Genomic DNA, 23,935 nt, shown 5'->3' on the forward strand with positions numbered 1-23,935 from the left:
GCTCCTATGATGCTGCTTGGCCTGCTGTGCTCATCCAGCTCTGCACCTTGTTGTCTCTAAATTAGTCCCACTTGCCTGCTCCTGGTCCATATCCCTCCAAACTGTTCCTATTCATATATACATCCAAGCGTCTTTTAAATGTTGTAATTGTACCCGCATCCATCACTTCATCAGGAAGTTCATTTGACAAGCGAACCACCCTCTGTGTAAAAATATAGCCTCTTATGGCTTTTTTAAATCTCTCTCCTCTCACCTTAAGAATATGCTCCTTAGTCTTGAAATTCCCCATTTTAGGGAAAAGACAATTACCATCAACTCTATCAATACCTCTCATTATTTTACAAACTTCTATCAGGTCACCTCTCAAACCTCCCACACTCCAGTGAGAAAAGTCCCAGCCTATCCAACCTTTCCTTATAACTCAAACCTTCCATAATCGGCAATCTCGCAAATCTCTTCTGAACCCTCTCCAGCTTGATAATATCCTTCCTATAACTGGGTGACAGAACTGGACACAGATTCCAGAAGAGGCCTCACCAATGTCCTGTACAACCTCAACATTACGTCCCAACTCCTATACTCAAAGGATTGAGCAATGAGGCAAGCGTGCCAAACGCCTTTTTAACCATCCTGTCTATATGTGATGCAAACTTCAAAGAACTATGTACCTGCACCCCTAAGTCCCTCTGTTCTACAACACTATCCAAGACCCTACTATTAATTGTCTAAGCCCTTCCCTTGTTTGTTGTACCAAAATGCAATACCTTGCATTTATCCAGATTGAACTCCGTCTGCCATTTTTCAGCTCATTGACCCATTTGATCAAGATCCTTTTGTAATCTTAGAAAACCTTCTTCAGTGTCTACATTACTACCAATTTTGGTGTCATCCTCAAATTTACTAACCATGCCTTCTATATTCTCAACCAAATCATTTCATACAAATGACAAACAAAAGAGGACCCAGAACTGATCCCGCTGGAACATTATTGGTCACAGGCCTCCAGTCCAAAAAGCAATACTCCACCATTACTCTATCTCCTGCTGTTAAGCCAATTATGTATCCAACTGGCAAGCTCACCCTGAATCCCATGTGATCTAGCTTTACTAATTAGTCTAACATGCGGAACCTTGTCAAAGGCTTTACCAAAATCCATATAAACAACATCTACTGCTCTGCCATCATCAACCTTTTTGCCAACTTCCTCAAAAAACTCAATCAAATTTGTAAGACATAATTTTCCTCGCACAAAACCATGCTGACTATCCCTAATCAATTTTTGCCTCTCTAAATGTCCATAAACCCTATCTTTTATAATCTCCTCCAACAATTTATCCACAGCCAAAGTCAGACTCACAAGTCTATTGTTCCCCAGTTTCTCTTTACAACCTTTCTTAAACAAAGGCACAACATTAGCTACCCTCCATCGTCAGGCACCTCACCCATTGTTATAAATGATGCAAATATTTCTGCAAGGGCTCTCGTAATTTCCTCCCTTACTTCCCTCAACATTCTGGGGTACATTAGATCAGGTCCTGGAGATTTATCCACCTTTATATTCTCTAAGACTTCCTGAACGTCCTCTTCTGTAATGTGAACTTTTTTAAAACATCAAAGTTTATTTCTCTGGATTTTTCACACTCCATTTCTTTCTCCACAGTAAAAGTTGATGTGAAATATTCATTTAGTATCTCTCCCATCTCCTGGGGTTCAACACAAAGACTTGCATTGCCAGCTCTTCAGTTTTAGATCGTAGAATCCTGACAGTGTGGAAACAGGCCCTTTGGCTGAACAAGTCCACAGCAACCCTCAGAGCATCCTGCCCAGACCCATCCCCCTATAACCCACCCAATCTACACATCCCTGAACACTATGGGCAATTTAGCATGGCCAATCCACCTAACCTGCACATCTTTGGACTGTGGGAGGAAACTGGAGCACCCGGAGGAAACCCACACAGACACGGGGAGAATGTGCAAACTCCACACAGACAGCTGCCCGAGGATGGAATCAAACCTGGGTCCCTGGTGCTGTGAGGCAGCAGTGCTGACCACTGAGCCACCGTGCTGCCCCAATTATGAATTAAAATATTGCTGTCACATGCAAATCCATGTCAGAACAAAACTAAGAATTCCCTTTACAACATCTTCACTGAGGTGGTTAATAGATATTAATGAAAGCAAAAGGTCCATAAGAGACCACTGGAGGGTTCCACTAGTTAATGCCAAGTTAGAACAACCATCATTAGGAAACCAAATAATTAGGTAACTTTGCTTCAGAAAAATTAATAATGAATTCACCATTCAGGTAGGTTTAGCTAAATGAATCAGGAGGAACCTATATTGTGCAATTATCTATGGCATTGATTTCAAAGATGCACTGATTGATAGATTGGAATTACATTCCCATATGTGCTGTTTTAACACAATTTGAACCCATTTAAATAAACAGGTGGATGAAAAAGCACTGAGAGTGCATGTAAGAAGAGATCAAGCTCCTAATGACTATATAATTATTCCTTCTTGTTTTACATCTTGACAGCTTTTGTGTTGCAGGCTCTGATGTGTCCATTTCTTAGTGAGGACTTTTCCACTAAATGAAACACTTAATTAGATGCCGATAAACTCTCATTCATACAGCACGAGCAACAAAACAAATCAGTTTCTCACCATGGGGTTGCATCATCTTGAGAGATTTCTACCGTGCAAACAACACAGGATAGATCCTGAATTCATTTATGACACCGACTAATTTCAAAAGCAAGCATATAAACCAGATTCTGTTTGGCAACAGCAAAAATAGGTTTTCTATAGCATGCATATTGCAAGTGTGTTGCCATGGTGCTGTTATATTTGCCTTCAACTGTTAAAACCAGAGTTGGAATAATTTCTTTTTATTTTGCAGCAGCAGTGAAATAGTTCAGGAAAGTAAACCTCTCCTGATAAGGAACAAAGGCGATTCTATGCTATTTCTGTAGCAGTAAAAATGTGGCAAATTGCATTTTGCCTGATGCATATCCCTCGGCTTCATTGCTCATTATTTCCGATGACAGTATCTCCTTTTCAGATGAGCTGCTGAGGATGGAAACTATTAATGCAGCATCTCGCTGTAGGTCACTGGTTACGAAGGGTAGAAAATTGCCTAATTCTCACGTGGAGACTGAGATCAGTAGCAAGAGAGGAAAAGTGAAGGGAATGTGTGGGGGAGATGAACAATGGGGTGGTGAAAATGGGGCATGGGCAAGCTGGCTAAATGTGTTGACAATGGGATCATTTTGTGGGTCTAGGAGAAACACCCGAGCATCCCAAATGATACATTGCCTTTTTAAGAGCAGCCTCAAAACTTAAACGCTGTTCTTAAACGTGTCAAATACATACGTGCATGCACCTGTGTATGTTTCTTTTCTCAACAATTCTCTCCTTAGAGGTCTCCTAAGATCCTCATTGGGGTATAATTTCATTGGAAACTTTGTGGATATAAGTACTTCTTACAAGTTCCCACTCCTCATGTTTGATAGTGTTGGCAACTTATTTAATTTTAAGGGGCATTACAAGTGAGCTTATTCTTGTCTTCCTTTCAATCGAGTTTTGCTGGATAACCATTTCTCATCCCTAACTGAGAGATGCTGAGGCCCATTGTAGTGCCCCAACCACTGTCCTCCCAGGAGACTAGCCAACTCAGTACTGGAGACAGATCAGACCTCGGACTCTGAGGTTCAACTACACATTGGATGAATTCATTCACCCATCGGGGTGTATGGACATCAATCCTTTATCATTAAGTAAAAAGAATCAAGTGGAATGAAATGCAACTTACCACAAAAAACTGTAGGATGTGGGCAGTTCAAAATTACAATCTTGTTTATCATCTCAGGATAATAGATAGCAGAACACCAAGCAATTAATCCACCCCAATCATGGCCAATCAAAACACACCTCTTGTACCCTGCACAAAAAATAAAGGACAACATTGTAATACACAGACCTTAGAAAATAAATGAAAGGAATGTTGATCAGTAAAATCTATCAGAAAACCGTATACTGCAAAACTGTTCAGTTCTAAAATATCCCATTGTTTCTACAACGGAAATCAAAAATGCTTGAGAAACTCAGTAGGCAGCATCAATGGAGCGAAAAACAGTTAATTTTCGAGTCTGATACAATTCTTCTCTGGAACATCCTTTCTACATCTCTTTTGTGGCGATACTGTTTAAGAGGTGTATTTTGTAATGGTTTTTTTTGTGAAGGAAGGTTGAGACATAGGTTGTGAGTAGTCTGTTCCAAGCCAATAAAGTAAACAGCTTGTGAGGCCTTGGGTTTTTTTTAAAAGTTGGAACAATAGAAACAGCATGAATGGGTGGAATCAGGGTCCCACAGAACCAGGGTTTTAGTTTAACTTTTAGTAGTTGTTGGGGCTTTGAAGCTGCCATACATCTCTCCCTGCTACATAAAAATGTTCTTTCTCTCTGTGCCAGAATTTTCTTTTGATGTTCTTTTATCCTGGACTAGGGAAATGTTGCATGTGAGACAATTTATTTTAGTGAATTTCCCTTTGAGAAGGGTGTATTTAAGGGGTGTTACTAACTTGGAACAGTTGATGTTTAGTAGTTAAATAATCTATTATTCTGTTACGTTTTCCAATAGAGTTAAAGTCAGACCAATTCTTCCTTCTTTTGTTTGTATTTTAACTGTAGAGAAAGAATAAAGTGTGTTTTGCTTAAAGATGAGTAGTGTAACCAATTGAATTACATCTGGAACACAGCACCTTGCCTTTAAACAGAAAAAATTAGGGTCTAGGCTATCTCCTATCTCTGACGGGGGTTTGGTTTGGTCCATAACAATTTCTAAACCCATTTCAAACATGGCACTTGGCTGAAGGTTTTGCTACTTGTACAACTTGATGTTAGTGGCTGTAGCAGGCTGTGCTGCAGAATGGCCATCATGCCTTGGTCCTTGAAGGCAAGTAAGATCGTAGCATAGTTTTTCATGAAATACTGGTTACCAAGATGGCAACTTTTTCATGCAGAGGTGGTGTTTGTATGGAATGAACTGCCAGAGGAAGTGGTGGACACTGGTACAATTACAACAGCTAAAAGGCACCTGGATAGTTATATGAATAGAAAGGGCTTAAAGGGATATGAGTCAAATTCTGCCAAATAGGACTAGATTAACTTAGGTTATCTGATTGGCATGGAGGAGTTGAACCGAAGGGTCTGTTTCCATGCTATACATCTCTATGATTCTATATTCACTTGTGTCTTAGAATCTTGGAAATTTCAACCTTATCCTCCTGCAAGTAATACTGAAAGTACATTTAACAGAAATGATTCAGATGTGAATATAGGAGATATGGTTTGTAAGTTTTCAGCTAACACCAGAATTGGTGGTGTAGTGGACAATGAAGAAGGTTATATCAGATAACAATGGAACCTTGATCAAATGGGCCAATGGCAGATGGAGTTTAATTTAGATAAATGTGAGGTGTTGCATTTTGGTAAGGTAAACAAGGGCAGAAGTTATACAGTTACTGGTAGTGCCCTTGGGAGTGTTGATGAACAAAGAGACCTAGGGGTCCAGGTGCATAGTTTCTTGAAAGTGGAGTTGCAGTTAGACAGAGTGGTGTAGAGAGTGTTTGGTATGCTTGCCTTCATTGGTCACTGCATTGAGTAAAGGTGTTGAGATGTCATTGTTGTGGCTGTACAGGACATTGGTGATGCCACTTTTAGAATACTGTGTTCAATTCTGATCTCCCTGCTACAGGAAAGATGTTGTGAAGCTTGAAAGGATTCAGAAAATGTTTACAAGGATGTTGCCAGGGTTGGAGAGTTTCAGCTATAGGGAGAGGTTGAACAGGCTGGGGATACTTTTTCTGGAATGCCAGAGGCTGAGGGATGACCTTACAGAGTTTTATAAAATCACAAGGGGCATTGGATAGGGTGAATAACGAAGGACTTTTTCTCAGGGTAGGGGAGTCCAAAACTTAGAGGGCATAGGTTTAAGCTTAGAGGGGAAAGATTTAAAACCGACCTGAGGAGCAACTTTTTCACGCAGAGGGTGCTGCATGTATGGAATGAGCTGCCAGAGGAAGTGGTGGAGGCTGGTGCAATTACAACATTTAAAAGGCACCTGGATGAGTACATGAATAGGAAGGGCTTAGAGGGATAAGGGCCAAATGCTGACAAATGAGACTAGATAAGTTTTGAATATCTGGTTAGTGCGCACAGGTTGGACCGAAGGGTCTGTTTCTGTGCTGCATGACTCAATAACTCCATGAGAAAACTCTGTCAACAGATTGATGGGAACCAGTCAATAGGCAAACACAATATATATTACACAGGCTTCCAAAGTACAAATTTTCCAGTCGATGTTGAGTTATTGGTGTCAAGCATTCATTACAGTTACATTTACCCAGAGTTTTCTTTGGGACTTTGTATTGGAAGATCCAATGATTAGAGATACATTTCAATGCAGTACCCTCCACATGGGATTTGAGGATTGTGTGTACATTTCCTTAACTAATCAGATTGAAGATCCCAGATTGAGACACATGATTTTTTTCCTTGACAACCAGAAAACAAAATCAGGACTGTTTCTGGGTCCCAAACTGTCAGGATGAGGAACAATTACCTGTTGGGATTTCCACAGAGATGTCCTCCTTAATTGGCATGGAGACAGGTTCCTTGAACAATTAAGGGCAGCTAGGAGGCTGCTGCAAACAGCTAAACTGAGACTTTCCAGTTGGACAGGAAGCTGCAGGTTGTGATGGCAAGTAACTTAACAGTGAGTGTGTTTGAACATGGAGATGTCCACAAGCCGGTTTTAAGATAATTTTTATGATAAAATGGTTCATGCAGACAGGCCACCACATAAGGTCGCCTCTACAGGCCTGTAGCTGTTTTCGCACCCAGGCAGCACCTTTAATTCTGTCTGAAACAATGGCCTGAAGCACCCAACAAATACTCACCTCCAGGTGCCCAAAATAGTTAAGTCAGTGCAGAACACTGGTGCGCAACCAGAAAATTACAATTAGCTTCTTTCAGTTCCGTTTAACAAGGTTCTTAATGAACTAATCAACTATGTACTGTTTGGAGGATAGTCCACCAGCCTTGAACCTGTGTCTTGTTTGGAGGGTAGTTCACCAGCCTTGAACGCATTTCTGTGGAATTGGGTGCAATTGGGAATGGCATCAGGAGATCAGCACAGAGACTGACATTTTTGGACCCCATTCATCTCTGTTCTCACAGAGGTGGCAATGTCACCATGCTGGTAATCCAGAACCCCTGACTAATGTTGTGGGCATGTGGGTTTGAATCCCACCATAACATCTCTGGGATAACAAGGTGTAGAGCTGGATGAACACAGCAGGCCAGGCAGCATCTGAAGAGCAGGAAAGCTGATGTTTCAGGTCTAGACCCTTCTTCAGAAATGTCTTCAGAAATTCTTTAGGAACTCCCCACCTACGTCTGTGACACCACCCATGCCCTCCACCTCCTCCAAAACTTCCGATTCCCTGGTCCTCAACACCTCATCTTCACCATGGGCATCCAGTCCCTATATATTTGCATTCCCCATGCAGATGGCCTAAAAGGCCTCCGCTTCTCCCTCTCCCGCAGGCCCGACCGGTACCCTTCCACCGACACCCTTTTCCGCTTAGCCGAACTCGTCCTCCCACTATCCGGGCATCTACATAACATCTCTGGGAGTTGTTTTACACTTTACAGTATTAACGTTGAGTTCTGAAAGCACCTTTGAAATTTTAACTACAAAAATATCAGCCATTATTTAAAATTGAAAATCAAAACCCAAAGATATTTTTTGAATTATTATCAAATGTGTTTAAGCCTATGGGGGTCAAAGCACACATTTCTTTAGAAACAGCAGCAACCACCTCCAGAGGTATCAGATTTACTTGGCAAATTGATTGCCAAGGCATACAACTCTGATTAAAATTAAGCCTTTATTTTGGTTTATTTTTGTAGTTCTTTGAACATGTGTAGACATGAAACAACAAGCAAATTAGATTAGATTTTTGGAAATTTAACATTATTAATACCAACTTAATGGTGAGTAGAAAATCATAATTTTGGTGCCAAGTCAAATATTGTCCATAAGACTGGAAAGCCACAATTTTCAGCAGGAATTTAATACAGTGGTAAGAGATTAGCAATTGAAAGCAACAATTAAACCAATTATTATCTCACCAGGGAGCTGAAGAAAGTCTTGGTATAATACTAGCTAGGCAAGAAGCCCACACAAGTTCCTTGGAAATATTTTGCTCCATTACACATGTCCAAAATTTCAAAGACTGAATGCTAGCTCTGACATTTCAGTTGAGAAATGAAAATGTAATTTTTCACAAAGGTAAATAATTTTGTTGAAAACCTAAACATTTTCCAGGATCATACGATAGGTTGGGATGAGGGAGTTCACCAATCCATCTAATCTCATTGTCCCAAAAGACCAAATTTGCCATCTTACCATTCTAGCATCAGTTGTGATATAAACTATAATTGAATTATTAAGTCACACGCCCCACTTCTGACTCAGTGACAAGAAAGGAAGTGCACAATTTCCAAATTTTAGCACAGCTGGTACTTAGTTTATCTCTGTTCTATATTAAAATGTTTAAAAATAACTGTCCCTTGTTAAACATTAAGGGACTGAATTTTCCTGGCTCATGAAAAGGAGATTGGAAGCTGGGTGGGACAGTAGAGACAGTGGCCTGGGAATTAGCAGGGAGAGAGTCTGAAAAATAGTGGAGACTGCTTTCCAAACCACTGCTGCTGTTCTGTGGGTTTGGGAAGACGATTGATTAAAGAGGGCTGAAATGAAGAGTAATGCTGTAGCCATCATCTATCAGTGACCTGAGACACATAATGAGTCCATCAGCTCAATGGTGGGAACTTTCTCTGTGCTGGGCTGGTGGTTGAGAGATTCCCCACTGATGGGCTTCAAACATGAACAGCAGTAGAGTTGTTTCCTCCTACATTCCCATGGGCCTTTCAACGTGAATCCTGTTCATGTGAGGACACCTCAGTTTTGAATGCATTAACTGTCCCTGACCTGTCTCTGCAGTGTCTGCCTCTCCTGGTGAAGCTATCAAGGGTCCTGGGCTGCCAAACCTCTGTGGCACTGACAGCCCACCCACTGTCCTTCGTTAGACAATGAGAATAGAGGCAGAGAATGAGGAGGTTGCCTTCTCATCAAGCACTGAGCAGGTCTCACTGTGGCAAGAGTGGGCTCTGAATCGGCATTTGGTCCTGACACTGGGGTCCTGAAGCCAATGGGAATATCTAGCTTCATGTTTTAAAGTGACAAATATATTCTTTTTTTTTAAGTGTTTGGGTGAGTGAGCTCAGTTAGATAATGACTGGAGCAAAAGGTGTGCATTCAGACCATGTACTAGCTATAGTAGTTCACGGACGCCCACCTCCTTACCTTTCCCAATGCTTGATGCTTTTCAAGCCCTATTGTGTCAACAATTGTCTGTCTCTATCTCTAATGGAGTGAGATGTCTGTGGCTTTCTGTGGTCTATGGATAATTACCTTAGGGGTCAAGGTATTGACGTGGATAGAGGATTGGCTGACTGACAGAAGGCAGAGAATGGGGATAAAAGGGTCTTTCTCAGGATGGCAGCCGTTGACTAGTGGAGTTCCGCAATGGTCCCTGTTGGGACCACACCTATTCATGTTATACTTTAAGGATCTGGATGAAGGAATTGAGGGCATTGTTTATTCCTTAGAACTGAAATGAGGAAGAATTAATATCAGCCAGAGGGTGGTGAAACTCATCGACGCAGAGGGCTGTGGACGCCAAGTCATTGAGTGTATTTAAGACAGAGATAGATAGGCTCTTGATTAGTAAGGAAATCAAGAGTTAGGGAGAAGGTGGGAGAATGGGGTTGAGAAATATATAAGCCACGATCAAATGGTGGAGCAGACTCAATGAGCCAAATGGCCTAATTCTGCTCCTATATCTTATGGTCTTATTATAAAGATAATTGATAAATTAAAGTGTATCTATTAACAGCAGAAAAGGAGGCTCTGGCTATTGCTTCTGGAATTTAATTCCATCTTGGACCGAGAATGATTTAATACATTATTGAATCCTCAGGTTTGTAGATCTTGCTCACCGCTCCCTGGATCCTAACACCCTTGTGAAGTTAGTCATGACTACAGAACAAAGCCAAAGTGCTACAGTGGAACTTGGTTACCATTGGTTACAATGCAAATGGAATATCTTAATTCTGCTGGGAGATTTGTAGAGAGAAACAATAAATTGTGGAAATCAGAAATAGAAATAGAGGAAGCAGCACACTAAATCCCCTGGAGTGTAGCCACAGAACAAAGCACATCAGTGAAAGCCAGGCATCCGTCCCAGAAACCTACCGAGGGACTCCACAATGTCCTTCACGTCTGTAATCAAACAATCCAGCTGGTAGTTTTCTCGACCAATGGGTGCATCTGACTCTCCGTATCCTCGTAAATCAACTGCAACCACTCGGAATTCACTCTTAAATTCTTGAAGCTGATAACGCCAAGAGTACCTGCATCAGAGGAGAAAATAATATGAGTAACATGGACACTGTTTACGATCAAATGGCCTCTTGCTATTTTTTAAAAAAGGAAAATGAGAGCATCAAAAGTCTTCATTTTCATCCTTAGGGTGTCCCTAGTGTATACACGGCAAACGCCTGTGTTGTCCAAAAGAGTGAATCAAAACCATCTGAATTCAATCCCAAGTCCAGCAAAAATGCTCCTCTTCTTTCTGCACTCCCAAGATTATAGGAGCAGAACTAGGCCATTTGGCCCATCAAGTCTGTTCCACCATTCAATCATGGCTGATATATTTCTCAATTCCATTCTCTTGCTTTCTTCCCATAACCCTTATTAATCACGAATATATCTATCTCTGTCTTAAATAGACTCAATGACTTGGCCTCTACAGTGTTCTGTGGAAATGAATTCCACAGGTTAACCATCCTCTGGCTGAAGAAATCCTCCTCATTTCAGTTCTAAAGCATCATCTCTTTGCTCTGAGGATGTGTCCTTGTGTCCTAGTCTCTCCTACTAGTGAAAATATCTTTTCCACGTCCGCTTCATCCAGGCCTCTCAGTATTCTGTAGTTTTCAGTGAGATCCTCCCTCATCCTTCAAAACTTATGTTGTTACCTCCTTCAGCTTTGTCTGATGGAATTTGTAGTTTCAAACTTGTAACTTTTTGAGGATGAACTGAACTGAAAAGGAAACTGATAAAGAAAACAGAGACTAAGGGGTGAATCTTACATTTTTTTGTCTAAATGCCAGTTGGCTTTAATTTGGAAGGTTTTTCATTGTGAGGCCTAATGTGATTTCTCACTATATCTTACTAAACTCACCTCATTTACTATGTAGCCAGCTCCTGGGATATCCCTCATGTCTGATCCTAACCCAATTTAACCATGTGCCACTCCCAGAACAGCTCACACTCACTGGATATCCACTGGAAGACCAACGTCTCTAGCAAAGTGCCATCATTAAAAGGCAGGTGCGCACCCAGGTGAACACTGGCTTTCTGAAGCTGGTTGTGGACAAAATGTGTACATCTTGGAGAGATAAAGACAAGACCATCAGGAATAGGAACAGGAGTAATCCTTTCAGCACTTGGGCCTCTCCGCCATCCCATTAGAAAGATGGTGCCTTGATTCTCTATCAGGTCTTGGGGGGTCCTACTGCAGAGGCTGATACAGAGGAGGGACTTCCCTAAATACCAGTAGAAGGGGCCACACCACAAGACCCTGGCAGCCTGGTTTGAGGTTACCATCTGGGTCAGTGCAGTCTCTAGGTTGGGGAGGAATGGCCTGTAGTGCCACCAAAAAATTCAATGACCTGCGCCCTGTGCCAGGATCACAGCCTACTACTGCACCCACCTCCCAACAAGGCTCATGTCCTGCCATTCTCACAACTGCCTGCAATAACTTCACTCACTCCCTCTTGCTTCTCCTGCCCCCAAACTAACCCTATATGCCCTTCATATTGCCTACTCACTCCCTCACTACCTCACCACCTTGCCCTAGCTGCACCAGCACTACGGGCACTGCCAGCCAATTCCCAGCCTTCCTGCTCCTATGGTGCTGCTTGGCCTGCTGTGTTCATCCAGCTCTACACCTTGTTATCTCACTGTTCACTCCTCTGTAACTCTCACAGTAACCCCATTGTCAGTATCATTCCTCACATGCCACTTCTAACCACTGCCACAATGTCTTCTCTCTCTTGTAGTGTCTCGCAGGTTTCACTCAGATACCTCCACCTTGGCAGAGAAACGGCCTGCTCTGCCTGACCTGGCGACAGGGGGACAGGGACCCTGGCACACACTCCAGGGGCCTCTTCCTCAAGGGAAATAGGGAGGTGCCAGGAGGCACCCATCTAGAGGGAGAACCACGTGCAGAACCCTCAAAAATCTTAGGACACTCCAGAGGTGGCTGGGCCTTCAACATCCATCTGCCTGCGCCCCCTTGGACTCTTGGCCATTTAAGCCAAAGAGTGCACTTACCTCAGCAGGTCAGGGCTAGCCAGACATAAATGTTCCAGGATCATCTGATCAAACCTCCAGGGTCAAAGGGCTCCACTGCTGAGCAGGCTCCCTCCACCCCAGCTGCAAAGCCAGGGACAATGCTGAGACCACAGTGGGAGGGAAAGAAAGTAAAAATTCTGCTGAGGGCACTTTGGTGGCACAAGTGACGGTGCACCATATATCAAGTATCACCTTTGGATATAGCTTATTAGTTTTGCACTAAATCTGTTTGTTCCGATCTCTATGTAGCTCCAAATGTAACTGAACCAGCTTGATGCCTAGCTTCATGCCTATATAGGATGTGCCATTGATCAATGTCTGTGTGGAGAGCCTGCTATAGGTCGCGGAATCTACAGGAATAAGCTATACGTGGGACAATAGGCTCTGTTGATACCATTAATGCTGAACCTAAAACATCCTTATTCTTTTCCTGGCCTGTGTCCAAAAGTGTTAGTGTGAATGATGTGGTCGGCAGGGAGTGAGGCAGGAGGTTTTACAGCACACAGGCAGCCAATGCATTAGGAACATCAGATTTTCAGGTTCTGTACAGAGCATGATTCTGTGTGTAATGTTTTCCTTTACAGGGACTCAAATCAGTCGGTCTTGCAGCACTCCCCATTCCTCACAGCTCGAGACACAGTGAGGAAACCCACCCACTTTAGGTGTGGTTGCAGCCATTTTCCTTCTAATTGTGCAACTCATGGTGATGCCTTGGCTCGGCATGCAAGTGGGTGCTGCTTGGGCATGTTCTCGAGGCACTGGGGGAGATCGGAGAGACAGCAGAGATGGTATCTGTGGTGGCGGCGTCGAGAAAAGGCAGCTAAGCTCTCCCAGAGAGCAAGACAAGTGGCGGGCTCATCAAAGGCTGTTGAACTTTTAACTTATTCCTTTACTTTCCTCATTTAACTAAAGAAAGACTTTAATGTTAACTATTATTATTTCTTTATTTTCTACTTATTCTATGAAGTAATGCTTAACATTTTAACTCTGTTTCTCTTATTACTTTGTACCTAAGTTTTTGTATCTAGATACCTAGGCAGGTAAGATGGTGCCTTGTGTGATGACATTACACATTTTTCACTCTACTCCTGTACTTGAGCACACATGACAATAAAATCTAAATCTACTGTAAAATCTACTGTACTCTAAAATCTACTGTAGCCCATACCTGCCCACCTTTGCACCCCCTTAGCTCATGGCATATGAGGGAACCATGCAAGGTGTGATCATACATTGTCTCCCTAATTCCTTGAAGCCAGAATGTTCCTGGCCATGGACAACATCCGCCCCCCACAACCCCCCGGTCCCCCCCCCCCCACCCCACCACCCCCCACCCCCCCAAAGGTACATGACACCCGTTCCCATCCATGCTTTACTACGTCCTCGTCCCCACTTACAGAGACCGTTGCCCCCATTCACAACTGTCATGCTCCCCCACCTCAGCCTGCAGCCTTGAATCCCCGTGAACATGATTGTAATTCGCCTTCCTGCAGTAGTACTCCTCCCCCTTATGATCCCAATCCATCTTTCCCTTTAGTTTCTGTGTATGGAATTTACAGACTGACTGTGACCCAATCCCTTGAGTGACCAAACCTGGATAGCCCGGGATGAGAATTGCCCAGACCCCTCACATCTATACATCCAGTCCCTGTACATACCCCTGACTGTGATAGTCTAAACCCTCACAGACAGAGGGAATCGGACAGAGAATATGGAAAGGGTCAGGAATCTAACTTCAGGCACAGTGGATAAGGGGACAATATTAAGAAGTGGATCAACGCAAAACTGAGGGTGCTGTACTTAAATGCATGCAGTGTACTATACAAGGTAAATGAGTTTGTAGTGCAGATTGAAATTGGGAAGTACAGTGCTGTGGGTATCACAGAGATATAGCTGCAAGGGGATTGGGACTGGGAACCAAATATCCAAGGATACGCATTCTATTGAAAGGACAGGCAGATGGGCAGGGGGGCGGGGCTGCCTTGTTGTGAGAAATGAAATTAAATCAACAGCAAGAAGCAATACAGGGTTGGAAGGTATAGAATTGTGAGGGTAGAGTTGAAGAACCACAAAGATAAAAAGACCCTGATGAGAGTTGTGTACTGGTCACTGCGCAGTAGTTAGGTTGTGGGGCAGAAAATAAATCAGGAGATAGAAAGGCGTATAGGAAAGGTACCAGTACAATAATCATGGGGGAACAGGGGAAAATCAGGTTGACAATGGCTCCCAAGAAAAAAAATTCATGAAATGTCTGTCAGATTTTTGGAGCAGCTTGTGGTAGAGCCCACAAGGGAACAGGCAGTTCCGGGTTTGGTGATGTGTAATGAGGCAAATTTGATTTCAGACCTTAACGTGAAGGAACAAGTTGGGGGCAGTGACAACAATATGATAGAATTCACAATAAAAACCGAAAGAACTGTGGATGCTGTGAATCAGGAACAAAAACAAAGTTGCTGGAAAAGCTCAGCAGGTCTGGCAGCATCTGTGAAGGCATAAGACAGAGTTAACGTTTCGGGTCCGGTGACCCTTCCTCAGAATTGACGGTGGCTGGGAAAACGTCAGTTTATATGCAGAAAAAAGGGGAGGGGGATGGAGTAGGGAGTAAATGATAGGCTAGAGCCTAAAGAGAGAGAAGAGCAGTTGGACAGACAAAGAGTTGATACCGATCAGGCTGGGAGGGTGAATATGAGATAACAAGGCGTAGAGCTGGATGAACACAGCAGGTCAAGCAGCATCAGAGGAGCAGGAAAGCTGATGTTTTGGGTCTGGGCCCTTCTTCAGAAATGGGGGAGGGGAAGGGCAACCTAGCTAGTAATATAAAAGAAGATTGCAGGATATTTTGTTAGACATAAAATGTCTAAGAGGGAGGCAAAAGAAGACATTCCAACACTGGAAAATGAAGCTGAAGATGTAGCTATAGGGAACAAAGAAATGGCGGAGGAACCAGATAGGTACTTTGCACCAGACTTCAAGGTGGAAGACGCCAGGAGCATACCAGCAGCAGATTCAAACTGGGTCCCCAGAACACTACCTGGGTTTCTGCATTCACAATCTAGTTAGAATACCACTATGCCACTGCCTCCCCTTTTGGCATTTACTCTGCTTTGTTTGACTCTTGTAGGCTAAAATTGCTTCAGTTTTAAAGTATGGAATCTTCTGGTCTCATTCTTTCAGTAAGTAAGTGGGATTTTGAATTTTTTATTCCAACTGAGATGGTAACATATGGCATCAGCAAATGGAGAAGGCTGCTGTATTACACTCATTAGCTGATCCCTTCAGTGATACCAAGATCAAGAGATAATTGTGGCTTGTAGCAACTGTTGTTATTTCTACATTTAAAAGTTTTATAAATACTCCATATATGTGTATATATGAAACTCATCCAAGAATAAACTCCTTTTGGCTTCAAATGTCAAACTGCAGCAATTTATGTAATGATTGATAATGCACAGAAAATCTGAAATTTCCAGTGTAGGAAATACAATATTTACTATCAGCATTCTGCAGAATTACTTAAATCTCCACTGCAAAAAATGTACTTTCTGTACTTTTATTTACACTTATAAAACAGCAAAGTGGAATTTTGCGATTAACCACATTTAACTTCATTCTTATTCTAAATACCTGTTTTTGTACATGTACACATGTACATGAGGTGATCCAAGCACACTTGAATAACATAGTGGTAATGTCACAGAACTATTAATCCAGAACCTGGGGTAATGGGCTTGAATCCCACCATAGGAGATAGTGAAATTTGAATTCATAAAAAACTAATGTAACTACTGTCAATTGTTGTAAAAGCCCAACTGGCTCGCTAGTGTCCTTTATGGAAGAAATCTGCCATCTTTACCTGATCTAGCCTAAATGTGACTCCAGATGCACAAAAATGTAGTCAACTCTTAACTGCCCACTGAGCAATTAGGGATGGGCAATAAATGGTGGCCTAGCCAGTAATGCCCATGTCCTACAAAAAAACAAAATAACCATCTCCAAATGCAATGTAATAAAAATGAATTCAGATCGTTCACTCATCTCAAAGCAATAACATTTATTCAAAGATATTTTTCAGTTTTATTTTGAATTACCAACTTTTCAGAAGTATCATTAGCCTTTTTTTAATCGAAACAGCCTTGGGTACAAAATGCCATAGTGCAAAACTTCTATATCTACAGCAAAAATAAATGCCTTGCATATCTTCCTAGAACAGAAGAATTAATGTGCTTATAATAGGAATGACCCATGATGGAGAATGTGGTGTAAGCATTCTATACTTCTAGTCAAATGTCCCACATGTATGGTGCTGCTGTATGCTCCATTTGAGACTGAGAGAACAGTTGAGCTGATCTAATATTTCTAACCCGATCGCTAAGAGACTGCCTGGCAGAGGCATGCAATAGAAGAACTTTGGAAGTTAACAGCAATGGTGGCCACTCATCTCGGGGTGTTTGCTGGCTCCTTGTTAATTCTAGTGCTCTAGTCACTTGCCAAAATTTTGTGTATTGTTTCAGTTCAAATAATTTCCAAACAAACACGCAATGGTCTCTACTTCAATTACCTATCAAAAAGCACTTTGTCCTTGAACAATGCTTAGTGTAATCAAACTTCTGTTCTCTCTCCTCGGAAGTCGATGAAAACTTGTCACTGACTACCTTACCAGATGAACTGCTCTTCCCAAGTAACCCTATCCACCTTATCAAAGCCATCAGAATTTTAAAAAAACTCTATTAAAATCTCTTCAGGCTTTTTGTGCCAGCAGAAACGGTTTGAGTATTTCCTCATTGCTACTGTTTCTGATTTCTGGCATTATCAGGATGAATCTATACACGCAGGGATTTAATGGCCTTTTTGCTACAGATGTAAAATAATTTGTGTTGATTTTATTTAAATATGTGGGCAACTAATAGAATTGTCTGACTTTCATATACATGAAACTCATGTATTTAGATGATTAAATATTCACCATTTAAGAAGGTGCAAGAATTCAGCAGGAAGTATAGTGGAATGGGCAAAAAAGAGTGACGGGTGAAATCTGTGCAAGTTTTGGGACTATAATTATACACCGAATGGATGAATGTTAGATAATACAGAAAAACAAGGAAAATTGCCTTTCACAAAGCATTAAAAGCAGCAACTCAAGTGGATAAGGCAGTGAAGGTCTCTCCAACATAGGGACAACGTTGAGGTAACAGAAGGTACACGTCAGTGTAACTGGGACACAGCTAAAAGAAATTGCAAAAATGAAGAAAACTTCGGAAAAGTTAGAAGATAAAATTGAGGAGTGATTAATTTTATAGAGTTGTTTAAAATTATGATGCAAGTGGAGGATAAAGATCTTGGACTAGTTAGGCCAAATGGCTTGCTTCAATATTTTAATTTATATGTAACTCTATGTTACAGCCAAGTTTGAGAGTTAATTGGGATTGGAATGTTTAGTTATGTTGTGGGAAATGTAAACATTTTCATTAAATAATTCTATTTTTAAATTACAACTGATTTTTACACAAGATATTCTGAAATACTTGGGTTCCATTTTAGAGGATGTTATGAATACTATAAATTCTAACATGAAATTGTAATGCCTGAAAGTATAGGCATGGTACACGAGGACCTTGCAACATTTTATTAACTATTCAAATTTATTCTGTAGACAAAATGAAATTGATTCAGTAAATCAAAATTAGATTCAGGACGGGAAGGTTTGAAAAATAAATGATACAAAAATTTTAGCCTACCATGATAAATTTTTTTCTGAGAATATTGAAAACTCAGATACAATGACTTTAAAAGTGCTGTAGCTGTAGAGTACTGTAATGTTGGTTTTGGGACGCTGGAACTGAAAAATACATACCTGGGAAACTTGAACTTAACTTGAATCAGCTTAATCTCTTTTTACTGTGAAAAAGACCATCTGCATGTTACAATGTCTCATATGTAGGGCAGTTGACTATAAATATAGAATGCCCTAGCACTACAGTCTTCATTGTAGGACATTCCCATTGTAAATATATTAAGAATGTCCTTGTGTTTTAGTCTGATATACAGGGCACTTTCACTGTAAATATAGCATTTTCAGTATTACAGAGATTTTTTTTACCCAAGGCTGTTTTAGTACGTTAGGAAACATAGTTTAAGGACTCTTGTGGGACTGACCATCTTCATACTGCTATTAAGACGTGGTAGAAATTGTACCACCAGACAAATGAGCAACAGATTTTCCAAAGACTAATGTCTGCTCCAGAAACCCTCGCTCAGTAATTGATGGCCAACTGTGCACACTAGAGACAGTGATCCAAGCAATTACATTATTTGCGACGTATCTCTACAGGCAGATTGAGAGATGCACAAAGCTTTGTTGTTGGATTTCTGCCTGAACAGTTGGCCTGATACAGAACACTGGGGTGTACTTGTATGAGCTCTTGTGTGCTTGCAAAAAACACAAAAACAAGACTTAAGCACAAGCAGTTCTTGAGTGCTGCTGCAAAAAGTCCGACTGAGAATCTGCAGCTTGACCATATCTTTTCGATGTTGGAGAGGGCAGCCTGTAATAATGAGCAAATCATCATCTTTCTGTTCATTAGACTGCATGGGTGATATTTTACTTCACTAACAATCAATTCAGTTACAGAATTAGAATAGGGCCCCTTGAGTTTGCACTTTATTTAACTCAGGAACAGAAGGTAAGAGTTTCTCCATACAATTTGCCAAACAGGATTTCAATTTTCCATGCTAGGCAGATATAGCTATTTTAGAATGCTGAATTGGTAACAGTGCTAAGAAATGTCAGCTTTTCTTCATTTTATTCCCACCACCAGGAAAACACCCATGTGGCCAACTGAATATTTTTAAGCACCGCATGCTCCCTCGCCAAGGACTCGAATGTAACCACGGAAAAAGGGCAGGCAGTTAGCAGAGATGACTTGCTCCATGGCCTGCTGCCTGGACCTGTTTATAGCCAGACTGGCCAAGCCCAGGAGCAGACCCATGAGGAGGTCCTCCAATCTGACCACACATCTTCGGACCAGGTGCCCAAAGATCAGGAGCATCCAGCTAAAGTGCAACCAAAAATACAACAGAAGGTTTTGCAAATAACTAAAAAGGGAGTGCAAATGCCCACAACCAATATATACATGGTCCAAGGACTCCACAACGCCTCAAAATAAACAGTTGTGCTAGGAGTCCATGACCCACCGTAATCTGCAGTTATAACATAAGAACATAAGAACTAGGAGCAGGAGTAGGCCATCTGGCCCCTCGAGCCTGCCCCGCCATTTAATAAGATCATGGCGATCTTTTTGAGACTCAGCTCCACTTACCTGCCCACTCACCATAATCCTTAATTCCTTTACTGTTCAAAAATTTATCTAGCCTTGCCTTAAAAACATTCAGCGAGGTAGCTTCAACCGCTTCACTGGGCAGGGAATTCCACAGATTCACAACCCTTTGGGTGAAGAAGTTCCTCCTGACCTCAGTTCTACATCTGCTTCCCTTTATTTTGAGGCTATGCCCCCTAGTCCTAGTTTCACCTGCTAGCGGAACAACCTCCCTGCCTCCACCTTATCTATTCCCTTCATAATCTTATATGTTTCTATAAGATCTCCCCTCATTCTTCTGAATTCCAATGAGTATAATGCCAGTCTACTCAGTGTCTCCTAATAATCCAACCCTCTCAACTCAATAACGGACTGCTGTACGCAATACCCTCCAGCCCAGGTTCCCAATGGAAAGAGGGAGGACTCCCACATAGACAGCCCTCCCCTGGGGATCCCCACAGTCTGGCAGCAAGTAAGCACACTAAGGCATGTCTGGGTTGCAGACATAAGAGTTGAGGTGGATGGTGTGCAGCAGCAGCCTGTACAAGATCTGCCATTTTGCCTCCCTAAATGACACACAACACATATTCAAGAGGCAGCTCAGGCTGTGAGGCACAGGATCCCGAGGAACCTGGGGACAATGTGAAATTTCAACCAAGCATACTCGCCCCATTCCCGCCTCCTTGACCTGTCTGTCTTCCCTCCCACCTACCTGCCCCTCCCTCCTCACTGATCAACTCCCATCCCAATTCCCTACCTACATTCACCTTTACTGGCTTCATCCCCGCCTCCTTGACCTGTCTGCTCCTCTATCCTCTTTCTATCATCACCTCCCCCTCTCTCTTTATTTCGGAGCCCACTTCCCCACCCCCATTTCTGAAGAAGGGTCCAGACCCGAAACGTCAGCCTTCCTGCTCCTCTGATGCTGCTTGGCCTGCTGTGTTCATCCAGCTCTACACCTTGTTATCTCAGGGGTACACACAGACAGGTTTCAGACGCACACCTGAGCATCCTCCAAATGATGCACAACATCGAGTCCAACCATCGCTGTTTTCAGGTGTTGGATGGCGTAGGCTGCAAGCTGGACATCCACCGCCATCCTACTTGCCAATTCCTGTGGCAGCATCCAGCCCAGGCCTCCGCCACCCAGCACATCCCTGATTCTGGTCAACCCCGTGGCCACGGTCCTCCTTTCTGCCAGCCACTCGAACCTGCGATGGTAAAGGTGCAGATTCCTGAGCAATGGCTCTCTGACGATAGCCGCTGTGCCAGGTTTCTTTAATGATATAAATTATCTTAGCCACCTATAATGATTGCAATAAGGTCAGCCAGTTGTAACTCATTGAATATGAATTCCCTGATTGGGGCTTTTAATCTGGTCAAATCAGCAGGGAGCCCTGGCTGACAATGAAAAAAAGCAGTGTCAGATATTCTGAGGGAGCTGGATCAGTGTCAAGCACCTTCCACATGTAAATAAAGGGTGACTTGGTGATGGGATACCAGCTTCTCAAGTTATTTCACTGCCAACACCTTTTGTTAGCTCAATTAGATTTCACCATTTAGCCAAGGTGAGAATCTTTGTCCAATGGACAGAAAATCTAATCCAAGGAGAAAAACTTCACAACTGGACAATTTACAACTCATTAATCAGACCTTGCTGGGAAACATCACAGTCCATTTTTCTGAATGAACCACCAGACTTGCTTTATTATTATCATAGAATCCCTGCAGTGTGGAAATAGGCCCTTTGGCCCAACAAGTCCACATCAAACCTCAGAGCATCCCACCCAGACCCATCCCCTTGTAACCCACCTAATCTACACATTCCTGAACACTACAGGCAATTTAGCATGGCCAATCCACTTAACTATGGACTGTGGGAGGAAACCAGAGCACCCAGTGGAAACCCACGCAGACACAGGGAGAATGTGCAAACTCCACACAGACAGTCGTCCAAGGCTGGAATTGAACCTGGGTCCCTGGTGCTGTGAGGCAGCAACACTGAGCCACCATGCTGCTCTAGTAGATAACATAGTAGATAACACTCTATATTGAGGCACAATTCAATTTTATCTGCAGTAATTTTTGTCTGGTTTAAAGTTCCAAAGAAGGGTCACTGGACTCAAATCGTTAACTCTGTTTCTCCTTCCACAGATGCTGCCAGACCTGCTGAGTTCCTCTAGCACTTCCTGTTTTTATTTCAATTTTGTCTATACTTGCCTGCAGAAATTTTGGGACAGCACTTTTCACATGGAAAGCTCATGGTTAGGGAAGAGGTGATGTCATCAGCAAAGATAGTGTTCATTTTCAATATCATTGATGATTATGAATAACAAAGTGGACCCAAGTCTATTTGGCTGAAAGCATGATGTGTAGATAATATGGTTAAACGACAAACTCCCATTTGTGATGAGCCAATCTGAGAAAGTTGTATACTCTGCTCAAAAGCTCATCAAATATATAATAAAAAGCTAACTTCACAGTGCAGGCAAAATATTGTCCACAATCAAAAGTTATTGAATTGTGAAAAAGGAAAATGATATTACAGGGTGGAGTCAGCACAGCTTTGTCAAGGGAAGGTCACGCCTGACAAATCTGTTTGAATTCTTTATTTAAGCAAATTAAACAAGAGTGCCAGTAGATGTGATCTATTTGGATTTCCAAAAGGTGCTGCACAGGAGGCTGTTAAGTAAGATAACAGCCCGTGGAGTTAGGGGCAAGGTACTGGCATGTAAAGAGAGTCAGCCAACAGGCAGAAAGCTGAGAGTGGGGATAAAGGGGTCATTTTCAGGATGGCGGCTGGTGACTACTGGAGTTCCACAAGGGTCAGTGTTGAGATCACAACTATTCACTTGATACATCAACAATTTGGACATAGGAACTAAGGGCATTGTTGCTAAGTTTGCAGATGACACAAAGATAGGTGGAGGGACAGGTAGTGTTGAAGAAGCTGGGAGGCTGCAGAAAGAATTTGACATGCTAGAAGAGTAGACAAAGAAATGGCAGATGGAATACAATGTGGGAAAGTATAACGGTATGCACTTTGATAGGATGAATTATTTTCTAAATGGGGAAAGGCTTCGAAAACCTAAGGGAAATTTGCAAATCAAAGGGACTTGGCAGTCCTTATCTTATGGTCTTATGGAAGACCATTGTGCTACTCATTATTATAGGTTGAGCATTCTCACTGTTAAGATGTGCAGGTTAAGTGGATTGGCTTTGAGAAATGCAGGGTTACAGGGAAAGAGTAGGTACAGGAATGGATCTTGGTGGAATGCTCTTCTGAGGGTTGGTGTGGCCTTGATGGGCTGAATGGCCTGTTTCCACACTGTAGGGATTCTATGATTCAATGACTAATTTCTGAATAGCTATATCACATCAATCTTATACAATTATTGTGATATTGACGTTTGGGGCTGTTTTTGGGCTGGTGATTGGTGGGACAACTGTGAAACACACCTCTCATCCCAGAGCAGAAACTCACCATATCTCAACTCCTGATCTCCTTATAAAATCGCAAGTGGGTTTCCAACTCCATCACCGACCTTACAGGAAAACCTACTCTCTTGCAGTGTCTAAACAGAGCAGAAATGCAACTTTTAAAGCAAAATTGCATCTCCTTCAATGAGATTTTATAGTTTGGCTGTGAGGAAAGGCAAGCGCTCAAATGTTTCACAGGTGTGGTCCCTTGAGGTCCTGCTGGAAGAGCTTAGTGAAAAAGGGGCAAGTTATCTTTGGAGCCCAGGCTTGGTGAATCCAAAAAACATCCTTTGCACCAGACATGGAAAGACATGGCTGAAACTGTAGCAGCAGGAATGTTATCTTTAGGACTTGGATCCAATGCAAGCAGTGCTTCAATGAGCTCTCACAATTAACAAACGTGTGTACAGTTCTCTCTCTCTCTCAACAACACATGACAGATATTACAAGGTATCATGCACCTCCAGACGAAATACTACAATACCCTTTCACCCTCGTTACAACAATAATAATAACATCAACTTGAGTATTAATTAGAATTAGAAATAGAATTAAATTTTATTGTCACATGTACTCAAGTACAGGGGTACT

General features: G+C 42.2%; 1 protein-coding gene across 1 annotated transcript in view; it reads right to left on the minus strand.

Moving 5' to 3' along the window:
• Positions 1 to 23,935, minus strand: part of ephx4 (epoxide hydrolase 4) — a 49,243-nt gene that overhangs the window by 19,579 nt on the left and 5,729 nt on the right. Inside the window, exons 3-4 of the mRNA XM_020514779.2 lie at positions 10,389 to 10,546; positions 3,817 to 3,945 (exon numbers count right to left, since the gene is read on the minus strand). Of these exons, the coding sequence (XP_020370368.1) occupies positions 3,817 to 3,945; positions 10,389 to 10,546 (287 nt within the window). The remainder of the gene's footprint in view (positions 1 to 3,816; positions 3,946 to 10,388; positions 10,547 to 23,935) is intronic.

This window comes from Rhincodon typus, chromosome 10, assembly GCF_021869965.1.
Source record: "Rhincodon typus isolate 14 chromosome 10, sRhiTyp1.1, whole genome shotgun sequence".
Classification (NCBI taxonomy): Eukaryota; Metazoa; Chordata; class Chondrichthyes; order Orectolobiformes; family Rhincodontidae; genus Rhincodon; species Rhincodon typus.